The sequence below is a fragment of the Lepidothrix coronata genome, unplaced genomic scaffold (genome assembly GCF_001604755.1).
Source record: "Lepidothrix coronata isolate B3197 unplaced genomic scaffold, Lepidothrix_coronata-1.0 Scaffold284, whole genome shotgun sequence".
In the NCBI taxonomy this organism is placed as follows: Eukaryota; Metazoa; Chordata; class Aves; order Passeriformes; family Pipridae; genus Lepidothrix; species Lepidothrix coronata.
The window spans coordinates 25,071-48,046 of NW_016690464.1; the positions used below are offsets into that span (position 1 = coordinate 25,071).

Below are 22,976 nucleotides of genomic sequence, written 5' to 3' on the forward strand. Positions count from 1 at the left end.
AGGGATTCCATTCCCCCAGAGCTCCCCACACAGGGATCCTTCACCTATTCCTGAGGTTCACCCACCCAGACAACTCCCATGTGGAAATCCCCAGGCATCTCCCCACCCAGACCCCCACACACAGACAGGGATCAGCCACCCTGACCTGCACCCATGGACAGGGATCACCCACCCAGACCTCCCCTACATGGGGATCCCCAGGGATTTCCTCACCCAGACCCCACCCTGACCAGGAATCACCCACCCTGACCTCCACCAGGCAGGGATCCCCTCATCCAGACCCCCATTCATGGACAGGGATCACCCACCCAGACCTACCCCACACAGGGATTCCACCACCCCCTCTCCCAGAGCTCCCCTCAGGGGGATCCCTCACCTATTCCAGAGATTCACCCACCCAGACATCCTCCTTGCAGGGATCCCCAGGCACCTCCCCACCCAGCCCCCAGACACAGACAGGGATCACCCGCCTTGACCTCCTCCCCACAGGGATCCCCACCCAGACCCCCACCCATGGACAGAGATCCACACCCATGGACAGAGATCACCCATCCTGACCTCCCCCACACGGGAACCCCTACGTATCTCCCCACCCACGGACAGGGATCACCTACCCAGACCTCCCACACACAGGAATCCTTCCACCCAGGTTTCCCACACCTATGGCTACATCCAGCCAAACCCCACCCAAGCGTGGGAATCACCTCCTGCACAAAGGTATCCCCAGGGATCTCCCCACCCATGTGTGGGGACCATCCTTCCCAGACCTACCCCATGCAGGGATCCCACTGCCCAGACCCACCACGCACATGATCACCCATCCAGACCCCACCCTCCCTAATTATCCCCCCAGTCCCAGCCAGTTTCCACCACATCCCTTTCCACCCCCTTTCCCAGAGCTGGCAGGGTGGGCAGGCGTGAGGACCCCACGGGCCCAAGGCAAGCAGGCACAACATACCCCAAGTTCTCCCCCAGGACATGAAGGACACCAGGACACCTCCTCATGACCAGAAACAGGGATTGTCCCTCAGTTTCCCTTAAATGCCTTAAAACTGTTTGGATCTGCAGCACGGAGCAGCCCTGCCCACAGCACAGACAGAGCAGGGGCACATTCAGTGACATCCCACCAGCCTGTGGAGTCTCCAGGGGGGGAGATTAACCAGAGTTTTTCAGCTCTGACTTCTTAAAGCTCCGACTTCTTCTTCCCTCTGACGTGGATCCTTCCCAAAGTGCTCACAGGGCAGATTGCTTTCTCCTGCCTGAGCCCAGTGGCTGACCACGGATCTGTGGGTATCCACAGGGATGGAAACTGATGCTCTGTCACACAGTTACTTGGGGACAACAAAACAGCACAAGAAGCCACCGAGGGCACCCATCCAGCTCCATCACTGGGCCACTGACATTAACCCTCAGCTTCCCAGGGTCCCAAACATTCATGGGAAAAAACAAACTGCTGCACACAAGAAAATTCACCTTTTTTGGCAGCAGGAGTGGGGACGAGGATGGCTGAGGCAGCAGTGGCTGCGGGTCACTGCTGATGCTGGTCAGAACCAGCATCCCAAGCTCGGCTGTGGTATCCACAGTGGCTGGTTGCAGCTGGCAAAAGGGAGTTATCCCAGCACAGCAGGAAGGCTGACATCACCCCAGGGCTTTGCACACACCCTCCTGTCATTTCTTCAGACCTCTGGCTATGAAGAGCCTGGTTTGACTTCCAGGCCCTGTCGCTCAGAGCAAACCATTCGTTTATTGGTCCCAACGCATCTCTGAGAAATCAACCGCTCCGCAGCATTCCGTATCCAACGAGGATTTGCATGGAGCTGCGGGAAGAGCTCACCATTCCCCTCTTCTCCAGCCACGTGTGTCACCCAGCTGCAGGCCACCTCCGCTTTTCCAAACTCTCCAGAGCAAACAAAGGCAGCGGCGCGAGGCGGATGCTGGCGGAAGCTGTGCCTTTGCAAGGGAGGCGAAGCGGGCCCGGAGGCGAGGCCTGGCTGGCGGGGTGGCCACGGGAATGTGGAGACAGACACTTGGAATGCGTGACCGGCCATCAGCTGGCGAGGCAGCGTTTTGCTGTTTCATCCCGGAGCTTCCCTGGCTCAGCACATCCTGGCTGGACAGTCCACTCTTGCAGGAGCGCTGCTGAGGGCGGCACGTGAGCCAGGCAAAGGCAGCATCCCCGCCCTGCGCTTCCCAGGGGCAAATTTAAGGCCAAATCTTGCTTATATTGACCATTTTGGTAGTGGTTGTGACAGGGCTTGGCAGAAGCAGATTTTGCTGATGTTTAATTGCTTTTGTCCACAGCAGTTTTCCAGATGGCATCAGAACCAAATCACTGCTTCCTAGGAGTGGGAACAGATTTGCTGCCCCAGAGAGAGTGCATGAGGGTCCTGCCAACAGAGAGAGAAAAACTGGAGCCAAGAGCCAGGGAAGGGCATATGATGGACAGGGCTGCCCCTCCTGCCAGGAGCTGAGCTGCAATGGGAGAGCAGAGAGTGCAAATCCAGCTGCTACAGCTACAGAAGGGGCAGGATCTGATCTCTTCTCCTAGTGACCAGTGACAGGACCCAAGGGAATGACAGGACACTGTGTCAAAGGAGGTTTAGGCTGGATATTGGGAAAATGTTCTTCCCCCAGAGGGTGGCTGGGCGCTGAACAGGCTCCCCAGGGCAGTGGGCACAGCCCCAAGGCTGACAGAGCTCGAGGAATGTTTGGACAAAGCTCCGAGGGACAGGGTGGTATTGTTGGGGTGTCTGTACAGGGCCAGGAGTTGGACTCGATGATCCTTGTGGGTGCCTTCCAACTCAGGATATTCTATGACACAGCAGAACTTTCTTCACTTCCCTCTTCCAGGAGTTGGAATCGATTTCCCTGCTGGGTGGTCACTGTTGGCTCTGAGGGGTTTCAGCTGAGAACACACCACTTCCCACCAGCTCAGAAATCTCTGGTCCTTCGCATCTTACACATTTGCCACAACATCACAGCACAAAGCACAATACAAGGACCTGAAAATGCTTTTAAATCCCACGTCAGGTACCATTACCCAATACTTACTTAAGGCAACAAACTATCTCAATTATGTGGACTGAGAAACCTGCTGGAAAGCCTCACCAGAGAGCCACAGCCGTGCCAACCAGCCAGGCAGGCTAATGGTGCTGAATATCCGACTGCAGGGAGGGAATAATGCAAACAGCCACTGGAATCCCAGTCACATTAGGCAGCCACTCGTGGGGAAAAAGAAAAGGTTTCAAAATGCTGCAGGAGCCCCATTAGTTCTGTCAGGAATTTTGCTTTCTCAGATCACAGGGAAAAAGCCTTCAGATCTGCAGATTCAGAGGAAGCTGGAGAGAAAGGCAAGTTATGCCTGAGTGGGGCTGTAATTCGTGGGGGTTGATTACTGTTAATTTAGCATTTTATATAAGAATGTGAGAGATCCTTATCAATGCCAGAAACAAACACCCTACAAGTTTCAACACCTCACTGATTGCAGCTAGGAAAGAAAAAAAAAAAAGGCCAAATGCTGGATTTTTCTCAAAAAAAAAAAAAACCAAACCAAATGCTGGATTTTCTCTCTATCTCTTTTTATCTGCATTAAAATTTTTTATACTATTTATAAACACCAATTCCTACAATTGACAGGAAGTGGAAATTAATAGATTATATGCACACATGCCAAAAAAACATTTCAACTGCTGCTAAAGAAAGTCACAAAAAACAACTACAATTTTCTTTTTTGGAGTAGTAAACGAGGAGTAACTCCACTGTGGAAACTTGAGCTACGTGGAAAAAGATGTTTGATCCAATTCAAACTGTAAGGGAATAAAAATAAATCTGTTCTAAGCAGCATCTGTCAGCAGAAATGACACTGGAAACTCTTGCAAGGAGAATAAAAGCTCATCATAAAAAACAACAGTCTGAACCCTGACATTGTATGTGAGCAGGATGAAAATCCATCAGGCTGCTGCAAGTCTCCACATAATCCACATGCTATCACGACATAGATACACTTTTAATTAAGTTGAGATGATCGTGGTCACATTTTGTGCTGCTGGGAATCCAGCTAATTAAGCAAGTTGTTAGAAGCTCACTGAAAAAAAGTGCTTATTTATAAATTACATTCACTTTCCATTTCTGGATTTTCACCAGCAACTGCTGTCTGATGCTCTAAGTGCTGCATCCCACCCAGCTGTCCCAACTTTACAGCCTCTGGCCGTGCCATGGCCACCCTAAATCCCCCATCAGCCCAAGACAGAGCCCTCCCAACTGTCCTGTGTACTTACACATGCCAGCAGAATAAAACAAGCACTTAAATCCGTGCAAGATCAGGGCTTGCCATTTGAATAATCCCTGCTCATTTTCAAGCCACTTATTATTCCTACACCTGTATCGCGTGGCTTTAATTATCTTTTCCTCCCAAAAAAGTTCAATTTTGACCAAAAAGCAACAGCTTCAGCTGGAAGCACTCACTGTAAAGGAAAACCCATTTGCTGTGACTCCAGCGGGGCCAAAGAGGTGGAATTTAATTCCTAATCTGGAGATCTCAAGCCTTTGGTATCAGATAGAGCTAAAGGGATCACAGGGAAGCTGGACAGAAAAGCAGCTTTCCGAGTGGCACAGTAATAACCATGCTTTGAGTTCCCATGAGAGCAACTGTTTCAAAGCAAGTTCCAAATATTCTCCTTCCTTCTTGGTAGTACCCTTAGCAGAAGATGACTTTTTAAGATCGGATGGTTATTGTTAAGTAAAGCAAATGCAGAACTGACACAGAAAACACGGCGCCTCCTGTAAAATACTCCCTGTGTGGTAGCTCGGTGACAGTTAAAATCCTTTCTCCCATTCATCATTCACAGTACCTGGTTGTTATTTGTGCTGTTCTACATTAATCTAGGGCAGGTTTTGAATTAATACTCTTCTGCATCAATACCTATGGAATGAAGATATTTTCCTTTGCAAAGGAAAACGTTTTCAACACCAACACAACATCCCTTGTAAGCAGAGACCTGTCATTCACCTGAAACGTAGCGGGATGGGCAGCAAATACAAACAAGATGGAGTGAGAGATGAGGGGGGGGAAAGAGAAATGGAAAGTCAGACAGACCTCCTGCTCCAAGGGCTCTTTCAGTCTGAGGATGAGGTATCCCAAGGCTGGCTCAGCCTGTTTTCCTCCCTCAGCCGGGGAAGGACACTGACTGAGCTCTGCGAGGCACCGCGGGAACGGCACGTGTCAGGCTGTGACAAACTTCTAAGGAAATGTGCAGCAAACACCCTCGTAGCCTGTCTGGATAAATCAAAGAGCACAGGAACCATCCCAGCTGTTCTTGCCACCGCAGAGTAAGTGAATATTAAAGTATTTTGTCTGCGGCTACGGGAGGGATGCAGCCGCCTGCCTGGCGTAATGAGTGTCACACCGGAGGGGAGCCTTGCTCTCTGCTCCCCAGTTTGCCATCACTGGTGGTGACACTCACCTGTGTCCCAAGGGTGGCTGGAGGCTTGGAAATGTTTGCAAACCCTTGGGTCTGAGGAGACATCTTGACAACATCACTGCTGCCCCAGGAGACCCAACGATTCCCGGTTGCAAACTCACCGTGCATCCCTCTGCGAGTTTCTCTTTTAGCTCATACTTAAAATGAGCAAATATTCTTCTCTTCACCTATACATCCAATTTTTTAGACAGTGAGAAGCCTCTCCCCAGTGGACCTGCAGCTGCCCATGTTGTGTCTAGACTTGTGAGACAGCTAAGTGTTTCTATCCTACAGTTTGTAAGGCCTGGAGGACAGAAAGGGTTAAGAACCAACTTGGATTCTCTAGGGAAAATAGAGAGGCACCAGAAAAGAACCCAGTTCAACTGATTTTACCCAAAGGGACAAAAGGAGGCTTGGAAGGTCCTCTGTAAAATTTCACAGAGAAAAGCATTATTGTCCCCCAGGGAAAAACATACCCGTTAACAAATTAGGTGAAAGTCGAGTGAGATGTGAGAGGTCTGAAACAGCCACATTCCTCAACACCTTTAAGCTGTCTGTCTTCACACACTTCATTTATTTTGGACAGCAGCACTGCCCGTGCCAATGTGGGAGTAAAGGGGACTGTAAAAATACCTGGGCATAAATGTATTCTTAATGTTAATAAGCAAAACTTAATTGATCTGAGCAACATGGGTTTTAGGAAACAACGAACTCAGGATCCTCCCAAACACATGCCCATCTGGGCTCCTCATTTTTCTCAAAGCATCGCTGAGCAAAGCTGAGCAACTCTACCTGTGTGGAAAAAGAGCTCAGGGGAGCTACTCTTGTATTTATGAGTTGTGTAAATGTCCATTGAAGGGAGGTCAAAGCAACCACAGCACTTAATTATTCCTGACAAGCTGCGGATAAGTGAACCGATGGAAAAAAAATGACACCTTCATAATGAAGGACACTGTGACAAGTGAGCTTCTTCCACAGCCTGCAGACTCCAAAAATATGTAAAAATATTCCATGTAGTATCTTGGATTGTAAGGGGAAAATTAACTCATATTCCACTTGTACAGACTGACCATAAAAGCTACGGTAAAAGATGTCACAGCCTGATGCCATAACCTGTTCAAGAGAAATGGCAAAGACAGCAGGGAGGAAGATCCAAATGGAGGGACGAGGCTTTACCAAAAGGGATCTCAGGCTGGATTCCTGCTTGGCTGGGATGAGCATGGAAATGAGATGAAGTGCAGGAGCACATGACAGCAGAGCTGGGCACAGACTCCTCAGTCACAGCCAAGCTCACAGTGGTTATTGACAGACCACGGGTGAAGGGCTGGAGTGACAGAAACAGGACGGTGTTAACAGTTAATTATGTGTGTTAAAAGCACAGAACCATCAAGGCGAGGGGATTGGAGCTGCTGCTGACATCTGGCAGCCTTTTGGGGAAGTGTAGTTCCTCCTGAGGTCCTCGTTGACTCAGGAGCACGGATTTGCTGACGTTAATTGGAGGAAGAGGTAATGAGAACTGACTAATCGCCGAGCTGTGAGCCCTGGGGACTCATTCCAGTGTCAGTCATTGCATCTTGCTGATCACTCAGACAAAACTCAGTTTTAGGGGGAATTCAGGCACTGCTCAGAAACCTTCCTTGACTCATTGCATTTGCATTTTGTTGCCCTCTCCTGTACCATAAGCTAATAGAAACTGGAGTGGTGGCACAGCTCAGCTGACACAGCAGTGAAGGCATCACAGTAAGTGCTGTAATTCCTGGAGAGCTTGCACTGAAGGTCCTGGACATGCCAATGTCACTGCTCACATCTTCAATGTGACTGCAAACTGAATTAACAGAGCTCTGCTAGCACCTGCTGTATGCACACCTCTCCTTTTCTGTGCAAACACGCAGGAGTGCTATTACTATATTGTTTTTCCAGATAAAGCTTAAAGGATCAGCCTTTAATTGCAGCAGTAAGTTCAGGGTACGAGACACAGTGTTTGCATTTAGAGTGATTTGTCACAAAACTCGGAGGGGAGCAGCAGCAGTCAGATGATCCATGGCACACTCACCTCATTTAAATGCAATTCAATTTAGCCAGATCGTTTGGCACAGAAATGGGCGAGATGACTTAACAAAAAGCACTGGAAGGATACTTCTGACCCCAGGTGTCAGATGGATTTGTGTGTGACATTCACGGAGGAGCTGTCCAAGAAAGCCTGCAGCCATTCATTGCTCGGTTGCAATTAAGGTGGGCAGCCAATGTTTAACACCCACCCCGCTCTGCTCCCCCCTTTTCTGGCCACATTTTAAATGCAACACAGAATGAAAAATAAAAACAGGCTGCTGGGCTCTCCTCCACACTGCAGTACGAGGCTGGGCCAGGACAAGTGGATTGCTATGCAAACAACATACAGAATGCCTGCCTTTAATCAGTTTGCTGCTTTGCACAGATAGGAAAATTAAATGAAGTTAACTGTAGAGATTTTGAGTCACCATTCAGCCTTTCAGTTGAGACAGATGACTTTTACTTACAGTGCTTCCTCTGGCATTCAGTGGAGGATTTGGCAATCCTTCTGGGTTTGGTTCTCAGCAATTCTCCGACACAGGGGCAGTTAGTGTCTCCATTGCACATAATAGAGCTGTAGAAGCCAGAAAAAATGGCTCTTTTCTAGCCAGTTTACCCCTTTCCCATGTGACAGAAGGGACTTTCTTCCCTGATCCAGAAGCCAGAGCACACTGGTCTCTGCCAGGGAGCATGGCAGGCACATGCATTGGCACACAAGTGCTCAGAGTCCACTAATGTCTGCAAAAAGTACCAAATCCCCCCCATTACTGCCCTTTTCAGGGAATAAGAGAGCCCCAGTTTAACCAGGGCAAAGAAGAGGCATCCTTACCACTGTGTGACCTGGGCTGCATCATCCAGTACAGGGAGAGACACTACGGGGTAAAAGGGAAGTTACAGCCATTCCCACCGCCCAAGAAACCTGGAAAATTAAACTAGATTCTGGCTCAACTTCCTCACTTCTGCAAGAGGGTTACTCCTGCTTTACACAGGGCAAGTTAGAACCAAATATCAAAACTAATGGACCTGATTCTGTTCATGTTTACACCAGCATAATCTAACGATGACACTAATTCACAATTAAAAGTCAAATTACTCACTATTACTCAGTGAGTAGTCACAGTGGCTTCTTTCCTTCCCTGGCAATAAATCCAGTGTTTGCTGACACTGACAAGCATTCATCATGTCTAGAATGGAGCATTGTGGGACAGATAAGTAGGAGAGAGTGATGGTCACACTTGTCAGACCCACGGACTCCAGCATCCACCTTTGAGTTGCCTTTTGGGCTGCAGACACTTCTCGAGAGCCTTTCCAGCTCCATGCATGTCCTTTGCTTCCCCTGACCTTGCTGCAGCTCACCTGCTCCTCTCCCTGACCCCCTCTGGGGTCCTCCTCAGCACCTCAATCTATTTACACCCCTGGTAAGATGGTAATCAAGGCACAGGGACCAAAACAGGGCTAAACCACACAGAAGGAACAACCTTCACAACAAGACTTGGATTCTGCTGTTGATGGAGAAGTTCAGGATCCTGGAGTAATTAGAAAGTGCTGAATTTAGAGGCATCTTGTGCATATTATATTGATTTTTTCCCCTGGAACACGATCCTGCTCTCAGCTGCTCTTCTACCTGTGCCAAAGGCAGAGCTTTAAACACTGCAGGCAGCAAGGGCACCAGGAGATCCAAGCTACACCTGAGGCAATTACACTCTTCTGAGACAATTACAGCTATAAAGGTTTAGCATAAAGCTCAGGAGAGCAGAAAGCAGAACATTGTCAGTCACGAGCTTTTAATTCTGGAACTGGCTCCTAAAAAAGATAAGATAAAGCCCAACCAAGATTAGCCAACTTCAAAGCAAGCAGCGAGGCATTCAGGGGTGCTGGAATAGAAGGCAGCTGTGCAGAGCACTAATGAATAAAACAGGTAGAGCTCCCTTACTGGCTTGCTCCCTGTCCCTTCCAGGTTTTTGGAAGTCTCCTGTGATCAGTCCCATCCCATAATTACAGCATCCAGGTGATGCAGCAGTGTCTGCTACAGAAATGTTTAAGGGACTGATACAGGCGTGCTGGAGGAGCTCTGTGGAATAGTCTTCTCCAATTAGTTATCCAAGGAAGAACGATGCTGAATGACTCTCACAAAGAATACACAAAGCACTTATTGTCGCACTAATCATCAACTTTCTAAGTAAAATTAAGCAATTTGCTAATTAAGACTCATGACAATTCATCATTACAGTAACTCTGCACCGCAGTGATTCATCACCCCGTCACTGGCTCCTGGGGACGTGGGGAAGGGCTGCCTCCAGCGGCTCCTGCCCTGCCCCGAGCAGTCCTGGCGTGAGTCACTCCAGCCGGGATCTGCATGGCTGCTGCTTTCCAAAGGGAATTAAAAAGTGGGGGGGAAAAAGACAGAGGGAAAGAAGGGGAGAGGGGAAAAGAGGAGGGGAAAGGGGGGGAAAGGCAGGAGAAAAAAAGAGGGGAAGAGGAAAAAAAGGAGGAAGGGGGAAAAAGAGGGGAGGGAAAAATTGAGGAAAAAAGTGGGGGAAAAAGGAAGGAGGGGAGAAGCTCAGGCAGTTTGAGACAGAAATAGTCTTTTTTTTTTTTAAGTTTGAATGGGAAAAATAGTTGCCTTTTATAATGTTACTTGACCTGGATGATCAGAAATCAAGCAGAGGGGTCGCACGAGTTCCAAGTGACACATTTTAAATTAACATCTGTCCAACCCATGACAGGGGTCAGTCCTTCCTGCCGAAGAAGGAAGAACACCTGCAGCAGAGAGGTAACAATACTTCTGATGACTAAGAAGGGGAGACCCAGAATTGGGAGACTGAAGGAGGGGGAAGCCCAGGGACTCAGTGCCTCCTGCTCTCGAGACCTCCCACTCCCTGGGGCTCCCCACCACTGGACACCCCACTCGCTGAGCCTCCATGAGCTGGGCACCACAAGGAGATGTCCAGCCTGGAGGAGGAGCCTGTGGGCACAGAGCCCTCCTGAGGCACAGCCATACCTCCCCTTCCTTGGGTAGCATCCAGAAGACCCTTCCCCTACATGAAAGCAAGCCTGAGAGCTCGAATCGCCCACACAGTGGTGACTCTTCACTCCTCAGATGATCTCTCAGCTTTCTAAACATCTTCCCTTCTTCCCCGCCTCCAGATGGGTAAACAACCTTACACCCATTTAACCCAAGAGGCACCAAACTCACCCAGAATCTCATCACTTCCTGGTGCCTCTGCATTTGCAGGATGTCCATATTCAAGGCAAGAAGGAACACCATTATTAAGAGTTTTATGATGTAGCCGCACTCACACACCATGATTTGACCTCTCCATCTCAGGTTCACAAAGTGCAGACAAATCAGTTCCTCAGGGGCTTCGAGATGAACATATCTCACCTCCAGGGGGGTTCTGCAGTGCAGTGAAGGATTAATTTGTTGAGGAAACTCACAGCACTTCAGCTGCAATGCTACAGACAGGGCCACACCAGGGAAGCACCACGAGCATCTCAGCTTTCCAGCTTCCCAACTGAAGCACAGCAATGGTGTCACATGCTGGGGGAGCACCAGAGGACAGAACAAATTAAGCACAATCCCTGTGTTCAGTTCAATGATTCCTGTGGGCAATGCAGGCCCTCATTGTCACAAAGCAGCTGTGAGGGCTGGGCTGGTCACTGCTGGTGGGAGCAGAGCCCCCCACCACAGCCCTCAGTACCCTATCCTGTTGTGCCTGCAAAAGCAGCCAAGGCCACGGAGCTGTCTGGCCACCAACCCTAAATGGGACATTTTAGTTTTAACCATCCTGAACTGGTCTGAGCTGGCTCCATCAGCCTCTGTAATTCAAGCTACAGCCTCTCTGAGAGTCCTCTCCTTGCTTTGCTGCTCAACTTGCCCTCCTGGGTGCTCTGGGATGGGCTGTGTGATGTAAATCAACCTGCTCGAGGCTGGATTTTTCTGGGGCCAGGAGGGTTTGGCTCCTGTAAGTTGGAAGGTAAGTCCCAGAAATACCACAGACCAGCCCAGCAGGCTGTGCTGAGGAGGGAAGGATGCTCATCAGCCACGTACACTCTGCCTCATGGCTAAAGGGTACTAACCTAAGCATTTGCACCTCTGGGGCAGCAAGAAGAGCCTGGCAGTACCTCCCAAAAACCTGCTGCATGCCTGGGCTTTGACATCTCCTCCCGAAGGGTTTCCTCAGCTCAGACTGCTGTTTGCAAGCAAATCTCACAGCGCAAAGCAAAGTCCTTCTAGCAGAGCAACAGATGCACTGATCGTGACAGTCAGCACATCCCCCAGCCCAGACAGGGACAGGGATGTGTTCCCAGCTGCACCTTCACAGGAATCCATCCATCCTTCAGCACTCAGAGACAGGACAGGAGAGAAGGAACAAGTCAGACGGCAGTTGCTGGCACGGAGTCAAGCAGCGCCCAAGCCAAGCTGCATTGGCAGCATGAGACTCCCACAGCATCAGTCAGCCAGGCACAACATGAACTCCCTGCTGGGAACGTGCTGCCTCACACCTGGAATCCCCACACACTGGAAAAAGGAATGGCCTTAAATCATCCCGTAAAAAGGGCAGAAAGAGACTCTAGAGGAGAAAATGTCTGAGAGGGGAAGGACAGCAAATGTAAGGACCAAACACTTCCTCCCCCTAAGCAGCATTAGCACAGCTGAGAACAAACCATCTCAGCACAATGCCTTAAGTTTGAAGTTTATACTTTTGGCCCGGGGCTCCAAGGACCAGATGGGCCTCATTCCAGTTGATGAGGCAGGTGGGAGAAATTAAGGGCACATCACGCTTGCTTGCTAAAAAGCGTTATCTTTGCAAGGTCTGAATCACAGCTCCAACTCCCCGTTTCCCTTCAGCCCCGCGGAGGGGAGCAGGCTCAGGGGAGCTCGGGAGCAGGTTGTGCTTTTAGGCTCCTGTAAAGCACACGAGAGCACCCCGATTCCTCCAGTCCGGCAGGATGGGGAGAACGCGCTGGGACAGCCCGGCCAAGGGCGGGCGGGAGCCTCCAGGGCTGTTGGACGGGGGTTGAACTCCCAGCTGTGAGGGGCTGCGCTCCCTGAGGAGCCGCTCCAGGGCTGTCTGATGGGGGTTGAACTCCCAGCTGTGTTAAATTCCCTGACGAGCCGCACCCGCCCCCGATGCCGCCCCTGGGGGTTAAAACCGGGACCGGAATGAGGTGGGGGGGGTCTGGGTAGGAGGTTGAGCCTATGGATGATCCGTCGGCGCTGGAGCGGTACCTGGAGAGCTGCAGCGGGCAGGTAAGGGAGGGAAAAGAAAGGAGGAAAACCCAAACCACAAAGCAATCTAGAGAAAAAAAAAAAAAAAAAAGGCAACTGCGTTGGCCGGGAATCGAACCCGGGTCAACTGCTTGGAAGGCAGCTATGCTCACCACTATACCACCAACGCGGCGCTGTGCTCAGTGCTCGGCCCGAGCATCAACTGCGTCATCTCCGCATTCCAACGAGTGTAAACCGGGAGATTTCACCGTCCCCCCTGCCCCGAGCTGGCCCAGACCTCTCAGGAGCATGGAGGGCTTCTCCGGGGGGAAAGTCGCTCTCACCTGCTGCAAGAAGGAGCAGGTCCAGAGAAGGGCAACTAGGCTGGTGAAGGGACTGGAGCACAAGTCCTGTGAGGAGAGGCTGAGGGAGCTGGGGCTGTTCAGCCTGGAGAAGAGGAGGCTCAGGGGAGACCTCATCACTCTCCACAACTACCTGAAAGGAGGTTGTAGCTAGGTGGGGGTTGGTCTTTTTTCCCAGGCAACCATCAGCAAGACAAGAGGGCATGGTCTCAAGTTGTGCCAGGGGAGGTTTAGATTAGATATTAGAAAGAATTTCTTTACAGAGAGGGTGGTCAGACATTGGAATGGGCTGCCCAGGGAAGTGGTGGATTCTCTGTCCCTGGAGATTTTTAAAAAGAGACTGGATGTGGCACTTAGTGCCATGGTCTAGTAACCACAGCAGTAATGGATCAAGGGTTGGACTTGATGATCTCGAAGGTCCCTTCCAACCCAGCTGATTCTATGATTCTAAGAAGGATGATGCTGCTTGCAAGGACCCGTTCACGTTCTGGGGTGTGTGGCCCCTGAGGAGAGGGCAGGAGGCTTGGATCTCATCATGCTGGTTCATAAATGTCTGCAAAAACTTATTCTTTTGGTATTTGAAACGGTCCTGCTGATCTCAAGTGGTTGCCAAGCACTGATGAATAAAACAGGTAGAGCTCCCTTACTGACTTGCTCCTTGGGGTGAGGGACTAGAAGAAGCTGGACTCCACAGCTGAGCATCATCTTTGTTCAGGGAATGCAACTTCTTTACGTGCATCCTGCTTGTAAACTACTTTTCAGCTCAGCAAATAGGCTGTTTAAATCCAGAGACCCCCTCGTGGAAATTGGTAAAGCCTTCTGAGCGTGGCCTTATATAATAATGTAATGTATATAATGTGGTGAGGTGTAATCAGGGTTTTACAAATGCTGCTGGGTTTCTTACATTTCAGACTTGCTGGGATACTTGATAACAGCAGATGTGTGATATCACTGCAGGGAAGGAGGGGGGGAAATCCAAGTCTGCTGCTTAAAGCAGCAGGGTTTGATTTACGTGTACCCAAGTTGCAGGGATTTCTGCGGTGGAAGTGAAAATGGCTGTTTCCCCTCGAGCTGCCCCAAAGTGAGTGATCTCAGATAGGATCTGTGTGTGAAATCTCCTTCCCAGAGCTGCTGGGAGATGTCCAAAGCTATGCAGTTGGTGGGGCCTTCAGTGGAGTTAATTAACCCGGAGTCTATAGCAATAACCCTTGGCAGCCAGCCCAAAGCAAACATGGTCTTGTGCCCCCTTTCACAGCCTCTGAGCATCTGCCTGACAAGAAGGCAATATTCCCCAGCACTTAACCCTATAAGGGCTTTTCCTTACACCACTTACGTGGAGACCTGATAAAAACCTTTCTGCTTCTACCTACCCTATGCACTTTGCTTTCTCTTGCTTCTTTTAAACTTGTTTTACAGCTGTTTAATACTTCCACAGTCATATACCACTCAGCTTCTCCCTCAGCTTCTTTCTTTAAGCTATGCAACAAACTGGAGAATTTTTTTTGATTGTTACAATCATTCTTTGATGCCCCTTTAGTATGATGTGAGTAGTCTCACAGACTCACAGTGATGAGGTCTTTTTGTACCATCTTCTCTGCGTCGTGGTTTGTACAAAATTTTCCCTATAAGCTCCCAAACTTTAGTCCATTGGAATTCTTGCAGAGACTGTGCCTTCCTTCCCCTCTTGCAAACTTGAACGTTATCTCTTCAAAATAGATGCATTTTCTGTTTTTCCTTAATATATTCTTATTTGTAAGTGTTAATACATTTGTATCTGACCTTAATTCTCAGACAGTGCTTTGGATCCTGTGTTCCAGAGGGTGAAGGAGCATCTGCTTATTCAGCAGCACTCTGCCCCACCTGATCTCCAGTGGGTCTCTGCATCTACAAGCCACTTTTAGGAGCAGTTTTGAATGTAGGCGTTTGTAATGCTTTCAGAGCTAGACCTGATTGCATCTGTATTCAAGCTAGTGAGGGTTCTCTGGGAGGATCTGTCACTTAGTGGAAGTTTTCCAAGTGTCTACAGGCAAATATACTGCAAAGTAGGAGCAGAGATCTCCCTGTGTGCATGGCTGTGTTGCCAAGTGAGCTGACTAGCAGAGAGCAGCACTAGCTCAGGGCTGGAAAGCATTGATCTGGAAATCCTGCTCCCGCTGGAGTTCAGGCAGTTGCTGCCAATTCGAGGGCCTCAGCCTTATGCACCATTCCCTGTTCTGGTTTCTGCTTGGACTTTTGAAGTCCTTTTAGCTCTCAAGCCCAAAAATGCCTAAATAAATGCAAAACCTTTTGTATGGAGTCCTCAGCCCAAGCTGTCACCTGCTGTGGGTGTTGGCAGAAACCACCTTTTTGGAAGAAGCTTTCCACTGAGCGGAGGCTTATGCTCTAATGGGTAGGGAATAAATCCTTTCCTAAACTCTTGCCTCATCAATGAGGACATTACTATGCAAGGGCTTGCTTGCAGGTGTGTTGTGAGCTTAACAGAGAGCAGGATGTTGGTGGTGCTGACTGTGTCTCCCTTCAAATCAGCCTGGTGACCTCCAGCAGCTGAGGAACAAACTCTGCTGGTTCTGTGAGCTGCTGCCCTCTGTTGCACAAACCCAACGCTGACACTGTCCCCTGCTAGCAGGGAGAGGAAATGGCAAGAATGTACAGAATGGGAGGTAAAGGCAGCCAGAAAATGCCAGCTGTCTTCCTTGGAAAAACCGATGAGCGATTATGTTGGTTGTGTGCATGACTGAGGTGTGACAGTGGCTGTGAAGGGCGAAGTGCCAGCAGGCAGATTGTACCTGCAGTCACTGCTGAAGGTGTGTAGCATTTCTCAACTTGTGGTGTCACAGGGGTACTCCAGACTGCCTTTGAAGTGTGGTGGGAAAATGCATCTCTCCATTATAAAAGTTATCTGGGTTTTTATATGCTGATAGAGAAGCAAAGGATGCACTTCCAAGTCTTAAAACTATTATTTGCTACAGTTACATATTGGGAGGAAAAATTATTGAAGATTAATCTTAATTTGCTCTCCCAGTTAATGTTTTAATACAAGACCTTTTTTCTCAATTCAAGGATGATTTCTCAACTAGTCCTCACCTGTTCACTCCCATGAGCCCTTATGATGTGGAACTTCCAAGTCAAACAACCAAAGATGTGTTCGGTTCTCAATTTAATCAGCCCGAAGAGCTCCATGCAGACTTCTCCTCTGTGGACCTCAGCTTTCTTCCAGATGTCACCCAAGATAACAAAGAACAAAGTCTATCTGAAGATGATCATGAAATGCCAAAAGAGCTCGATGTGCCAATACCAAGAAACGAGGACAGCGGTATCTTCACGGATGAAAGCAGCTTCTCGAATCCAGATGCGACTCAGCCATCTCCTGAAACATCTGGGGTGAGTCCTCATCTGACTGCAATGACTCCTGTGACCCCAGTGTCATCTGCATCAGAAAGCTCTGGCACACTTCCTCAGCTACAGTAAGTTTTTATGTGTTATATCTGTAGCATATATCGTAGCCGTGGGCTTGCTTGAACTGCAAGGTGCTGCTCTGATTTCTCACTCGGAGAACGTGGCAAACATGGTTTGGTTTGAAATAAGCCAAACCAAAAAGCTACAGGGGCAGTTATTCCTCTTGGAGGGAGAGGTGGAACAAATGAACTGACAAAAACCTAAAGATACTTGAAAAGGAGGATTTCTTCCAGCAAGGAGAATGTGAAGGATGACAGCAGACTCCAGAGGTTTAAAGTTGTCAGTCTTCTTTTTCAAGAGGAGAAACAGAACTGAGTGCAGAGGGTTGGGTGTGAGAAACACTCCTCTTGTTAAAAGATCCTGTCCTGTCTAAGGTAGGGCAACTGTGGAGTAGTTTATATAGAAAATAACATACCCTTACCTACCTTAAGTGCTGTAGTAACTCTAAACAGTCAGTAACAGTTCAGTCCAAAGCTGTGAAACACTTCAGTGATGTAGCTTTTGGAAGACACACAAATTTAGAATTCAGGGACTAATAATTTCATACCTTGTTAGATCTCAAAGTGTAATTTTGATATTGAATTACTTAAGTTTTGCCAAAAGTAGCTTAGTGCTGGATCGGAAAGAAGCAGGAAATCAGTTGGATAGCAAATATTAATTGGAGTGTGACTCCACATTAAGTCCATGTTGGGGTTTGGCTCTGCTGTTGCTGGCTTTTGGAGTAAGAAAGTTCCTCTCTCGTTCCTCAGGAATATTGTGTCAACTGTAAACTTGGCTTGTAAACTGGATCTGAAGAACATAGCTCTGCATGCCAGAAATGCAGAGTATAACCCAAAGGCAAGTCTTGAGGACTCAAAGCTTTACCCTCACTTCCTTTTCTCAGTGCTCATGGATTCTAATGGTCCTGTGACTGTAGTCTCAACTCCCCTGGTCCCAGGTGGGTGGAAAATAACTTCAGGGTGCTAAAGAAACACTTGGACAAAGCACATGCATGTTGTAATAGGCTTCAAAAGCATCCGTTGTTGAAAGACTGACTAGAATTACATTCCCAGCTAAATTCCTGTGAGGCTTTCCTTTGAACTTTTAGAGGTTTGCTGCTGTGATCATGAGAATCAGGGAACCACGGACAACAGCCCTCATCTTCAGTTCCGGAAAAATGGTCTGCACGGGAGCAAAAAGGTATTTTTCTGGGGTTTTTTTAACCTTCTCTCTAAAGGTTTGGGTCTGGCAGCCATGCCTATATTCTGATGGAAAAATGTCAGGAAATCTCATTTGAAGTACCTAGCAAAGGGCTGTCACAATTGCAAGAAAAAGTGAAGCACTGGTATTGAAAAATGCCTCGCTTTCTCCATGGTGGCAGCTTAGTAATTCCTGAACCATGTGCTTCTGTCCCTGAATTTAGATTGAGCTGAGCAGACATCAGCAGAAAAGCTGCTAAAATGCCCAGGAAATTGTTAAGGAGTTATTTGCATTTCTCACTGACTTTTAAAGTGAGTTAGGACATAACTTCTGTCTGTCAAGTCTCTCTTCGGTGTCTGTGTTCACCAGTCAACACATCTGCCTCTAGAGAAAATGGAAATTTGAGAAAAGCAAAGTTGGTTTCTGTACTCTGAAGCTCTTTTCCTCCAGTTCAGCAGCTGCCTTGTTTTTTGTGTCCCAAAACTGTCAGTGAGATAATGCATTAACTTACACTTAAGAGACCTCTTCTCCAAATCCTCCCACCACCCCAAGCAGGTGATTGTACTGGTGTCTGTAACTCTTGGATCAGCCCTGAGAAGGTGCTTTAAGGAACTGAGAAAGAAACCTCTGAAGAGGGGAACTTCTGGGTGATGCAACACGATCAAAACAGACCCCAGGAAAGTGAATGTCCAAGTGCCTCACTCCTTTTAGCTCCCTGGAGCAGTTTTGGGGATAGGCACTTGCTATTTTGAGCAGTAGTTTATCCTTTTCTGGAGCACAGGTTAGCACACTGGTGGCTCTAAACTGAATTCCATCTTGAGAGCAGAGGGGGGAAAGCACTAATCTAAGTTGGTTTTTGTTGTGGGGTTTTTTTTCCCCCCCCTCTGCTCTTCCCTCAGTGAGGAGCAGTCCCGGCTGGCAGCCAGGAAATTCGCACGGGTGGTGCAGAAACTCGGCTTCCCTGCCAAGTTCTTGGACTTCAAGATCCAGAATATGGTTGGGAGCTGTGATGTGAGGTTCCCCATCCGGCTGGAAGGCTTGGTTCTCACTCACCAGCAGTTCAGCAGGTACGTGGAAATCAGTTACAGCCCCGTGCAACTCGGAGCAGTGTCTGCAGCTCCTTGAGCCTGGTCCACGCCCTCACTCCACTGTGAGCCTTTAATACTAAGGGAGCCTCTTAACTCCCAGCAAAGCAGATGCCAATCTGCAGGGATAAGGCTTCCAACCTTCAGGCATGAAGCCAAACTGCATTTGCAGAATACAGAAACGAAACCACACTGTTTCTGGGATGTTGTTTTGGTTCTGTTTGGATGTCCATTAGCCACCAGCCTGAAGTAAACCTGTAGCTGAGTTGATGGGGCATGCTGGGCCTTCAAGGTGGGCTTGTTCAAAACTGGTTATTGCCATCACTGAGGAAAGGATGAAGATTTCAGCACTGACAAAAATCACAATTTGGTTGTCTTTTATTAGCACTGCATCTAGTAGTTTGCATGTAATTTGGGAGCTAAATATATATTAAAGATTCATGCTTGGCTGTCGTCTTAGTTGCATGAGATGCTTCCTAATAAGGGCTCTTTGCAGCCTGGGAAGGATTTACTGTGAGGGTGGTGAGGCCCTGGCACAGGTTGGCCAGAGAAGCTGTGGCTGCCCCATCCCTGGAAGTGTCCAAGGCCAGGTTGGACGGGGCTTGGAGCAACCTGGGCTAGTGGAAGGTGTCCCTGCCCATGAGATGATCTTTAAGGTCCCTTCCAACCCAGGCCATTCTGTGATTTGGGGACTGTTTGAAGGTTACAATAAAGATTTCAATGCTATGGAAAATCAGAAGTGGCTCAGAAATCTTTAAAAGTAAGCATGAAGATCTCCCACCAGCTCCAGCTGGAATTAAGTGGTTTCTCTTAAAGTTGTCTAAAGCCTGACCTGCCTTTCTCTGAGTAGCTGTCTAAAATCTGTGGGGTTAATTACTCTATTGTTAATACACTTAAAGAGCACTTTATTCATACAACACTGAAACAGTTTATTTGCATTTTACTAATCCTACCTGCCTGCTTTGAAACAGCTATGAACCTGAACTATTCCCTGGCCTCATTTATAGGATGGTCAAACCACGGATAGTGCTGCTTATCTTTGTGTCTGGAAAAGTTGTACTGACTGGTAAGTGGTCTCCCTGAATATCTGTAGCCTAGTGCTACTTTGTCTTCTGAGAGAGCATTTGAACTGAACATTAGCTAAAAGCTAGTATCTTGCCACAGCAAAGCCTCTTACTGAACTTTTTAATAATGCCTACTGCTGCTTATCTGTGTTTTCTGCAGATAATATCAGTATTGTTGCACTAGAATCTCCTATTGCTTCATGTGGAGTCTCAGATTTCCGTATTACTTGAGTATTTTTATTTTATTCAAAGCATAATGCCACATGTCAATGCCAACAGGACGCTGGCATGCTGTAACTCCTCAGGCACTTAAATAGGAACCTCACAATGAGCGATTTAAAATGGCTTGGACAGGAAGCAAACTTCTTAAAACACTTCACTGACAACATTTAGTAGGGATTATCAGAGGAAAGGGTGGAGATCTAAGAACTTTCTTTTCCAGACTGCTTGGCAAAACACTCGTGAGGCAGCAGCCTTGCTGAGTAAGTGTGTTCAGATACCTGTACCTCATCCCAGGTCAAAACAAAAAAAAAAAGGTGAATTCCTGAGTTTCTAACATATTCTTTTTGTGCAGCTCATGAAAATGCTTCTAAAAGGTAAATGGGACTTGTTCCCAGAAGTTCTGAATGCTGTATCCATATTCCCAACACAGCTTTGAGACATGTGGAAGAGCAGAGAAGTGCCAGCCTTAGCCAGGGATTCTCAGAGTCATAGGTCAGGAATGAGCTCAGCCAGCTGAAGTCTGGGGCACTCTCAGTATAAAGCTTAAATACTTCCCCCTCCAGTGTCCCACCACCTCCTTAGGTACAGCAAAATCATACTGGCCAGTTCCATTCCACTGATCCAATTAGTGCACCCAAAAAAAAAACCAACCAAGAAACATCCTTGAGTGTGCAGTAGGCCCAGAAGCACTAAAGTAAATCCTCTTCTGTGAACACTGGGCCCAGCTGCAATGGCAAAATTGAATTTGATGAGCTGTGAGGGTTTCCCCCCCCCCTCAATCAAGGAAATAACTTAATAGTAACTTTACTTTTAAAGTAAAAGTTGTGGTAACACAGATGAATTAGTCATGTCCAAGGAAAAGGCTTACACATTCAATTTGAGCAGGGCTTAATCCAACTTTTAGTTCATTTAAATGCAGTTTTCTTGTAATTGATAGAGTAGTGTCAGTGGCAAGGAATGTTCCTGCCTACAGCAGTGCAAGACTTGGTAGTAAAGATTTGCTTGCAGTACCATGGAAAAAGCTTTGAAATCATACATGCCCTAATATAGCTTAAAAATAAAAATACTTCTCAGAGCTGGAGTAGGAGACTTCTCAAACTGTGGATCAACTTCCAGTATTGCATAAATGCCCTTCACTTCTTGTTTCTACTTTTCCACCTACCTTTTCAACAGGCAGAGCTGTTACTCGTAAGCAGGTGACACCTTGGTGGTTCTCAGTTGCTTTCTTCTTTCTTCAAAGCCAATGTTTTTCACCTGTCAAGAGCAGAAAATTGCTGTTTTGGTTCCACAGATTAAACAAAACTAATCTTAAAGCAAAGCAAGCTGGAAATTGTTCTTTGAGGTGGCAGAAGTATGATAGAAATTCTTCCTTAAACTAATAGTAATGTGCTTTTAAACCCCTGGGTTTCTTCGTGGTTTGTGATTCTTACCATATTGAGGTATTTTCAATATTCTGTTAATTCTTGGTGGAGTTTTTGGGGTTTTTTTATAAATGTCTTTTTAGGAGCAAAAGACCGTTCTGAAATCTATGAGGCGTTTGAGAACATCTACCCCATTCTAAAAGGTTTCAAGAAACCATCATAACATGGCTCATAGAGCAATTCAGCATAATGCCCAGGTTTGTATTACTGTGCTTGGAACACAAGCCAAGGGTATTCCTGGACCCAGTTGTACAGTTGTGGATCATTAAGCAAATGATGGATTTCTGAATGCTGTAAGTGCTGATGCCTTCCTATAGTTTGTGAAATCTTCTCTTCTTTCACCAGTACCTGTCTGTAATTCACTTGAGTTCTGACAGCTTCTGTCAAGCTGAAAGACTTGGCAAATGAATGTACTTTTAATAGAAGGCATATTAAGATGGCACTTAAAAGTATTTTGTAATAGGAACGTTTCTCTTCCCCTGTTGAAGAGGTGAATCCACACTGCACTTCAAACTGGCTTTATCAAAATTCTCAGCTCTAAGTGTATTGAAGCCTTGCTCCTGCAAATGTTGTATTTTCATGTTTAAGTTCAAAATATATTATTGTCTGTAATATAGGTTACAAAACCCAACACGAGTTTATTTCAGTGTTTAGAGGATGTGTCCTGAATCCCTCTGATCCTACTGGTTGGGTAAATTCTTGTGTGTGATGGGGTAGGATTTCCTTTTCCAGAGAAGACATTAAAGGCCTTCACTGCTGGGATATACCTAGAAAGGGTGTGGGTGGAGGGGTAACTAAATTATGTAATTTGACATGACACAAATTAGATTTTTAACTAAATGGTACCCACTTGTATCACTGAAGTCCCCTCAGATGATGGAAGCTTGCTTGGTGCAGACAAGAACATCTTAAAACTGGATTTGAGGAAAATACAAAAAGTCTTGGATGCTCAAGACTTAATTATCTGTATTATTTAACCAGAGCTCAGGCAATGGCATTACATAAAATTTGGTAGTTTTGCAGGGTTTCTTGTACTTTGTTTTATCTCCAAATGAACTCAAGCCTTTATTTTCAGAAGGTATCATGCTCAGAGTGGTGATTTGAGTAGGAACAGTGCAAAGACTATCCTGTCGCTGTTCTGGAACCTTCTATGATTCCTTGGAAGCAAGTCAGAACAGTTTTTCTTGTGTCCTCCCCTCTTTTCCTCCTGAAGATGGGATATCTGTTGGGAAACACCACTAGAGGTTGCTGTTAGATGACTTAAGTGCAACCCAGGCCAAAAGCTACCTCTGTCCTTGATGGAATTACACAATATGGGCTATGGCTCAATACAGAACAGGGTCTTGCTGGGTTTAGTTTCTCTGTCACACGTTTATTTCTGATTTGGTGAGGGTGTGATTGCACCTTCTGTGTCTGTTCTTTGTCTCACAAGTGCTTTTATAACTATCTCTTCTCCAGAAAAGAGTT

General features: G+C 47.3%; 1 protein-coding gene and 1 non-coding gene across 2 annotated transcripts; one reads left to right on the forward strand and one right to left on the reverse strand.

Moving 5' to 3' along the window:
• Nucleotides 1-12,685: 12,685 nt before the first annotated feature.
• Nucleotides 12,686-21,672, forward strand: TBPL2 (TATA-box binding protein like 2). The gene is made up of 7 exons (XM_017836772.1): nucleotides 12,686-12,762; nucleotides 16,143-16,546; nucleotides 17,288-17,375; nucleotides 17,626-17,717; nucleotides 18,617-18,784; nucleotides 19,774-19,868; nucleotides 21,593-21,672. The coding sequence occupies exons 1-7, from the start codon at nucleotides 12,712-12,714 to the stop codon at nucleotides 21,670-21,672; spliced, it is 978 nt and encodes a 325-aa protein (XP_017692261.1). The 5' UTR covers nucleotides 12,686-12,711.
• TRNAG-UCC lies at nucleotides 12,839-12,910 on the reverse strand. The gene has a single exon. It is a non-coding gene; the product is annotated as a tRNA-Gly (tRNA).
• Nucleotides 21,673-22,976: the final 1,304 nt, after the last annotated feature.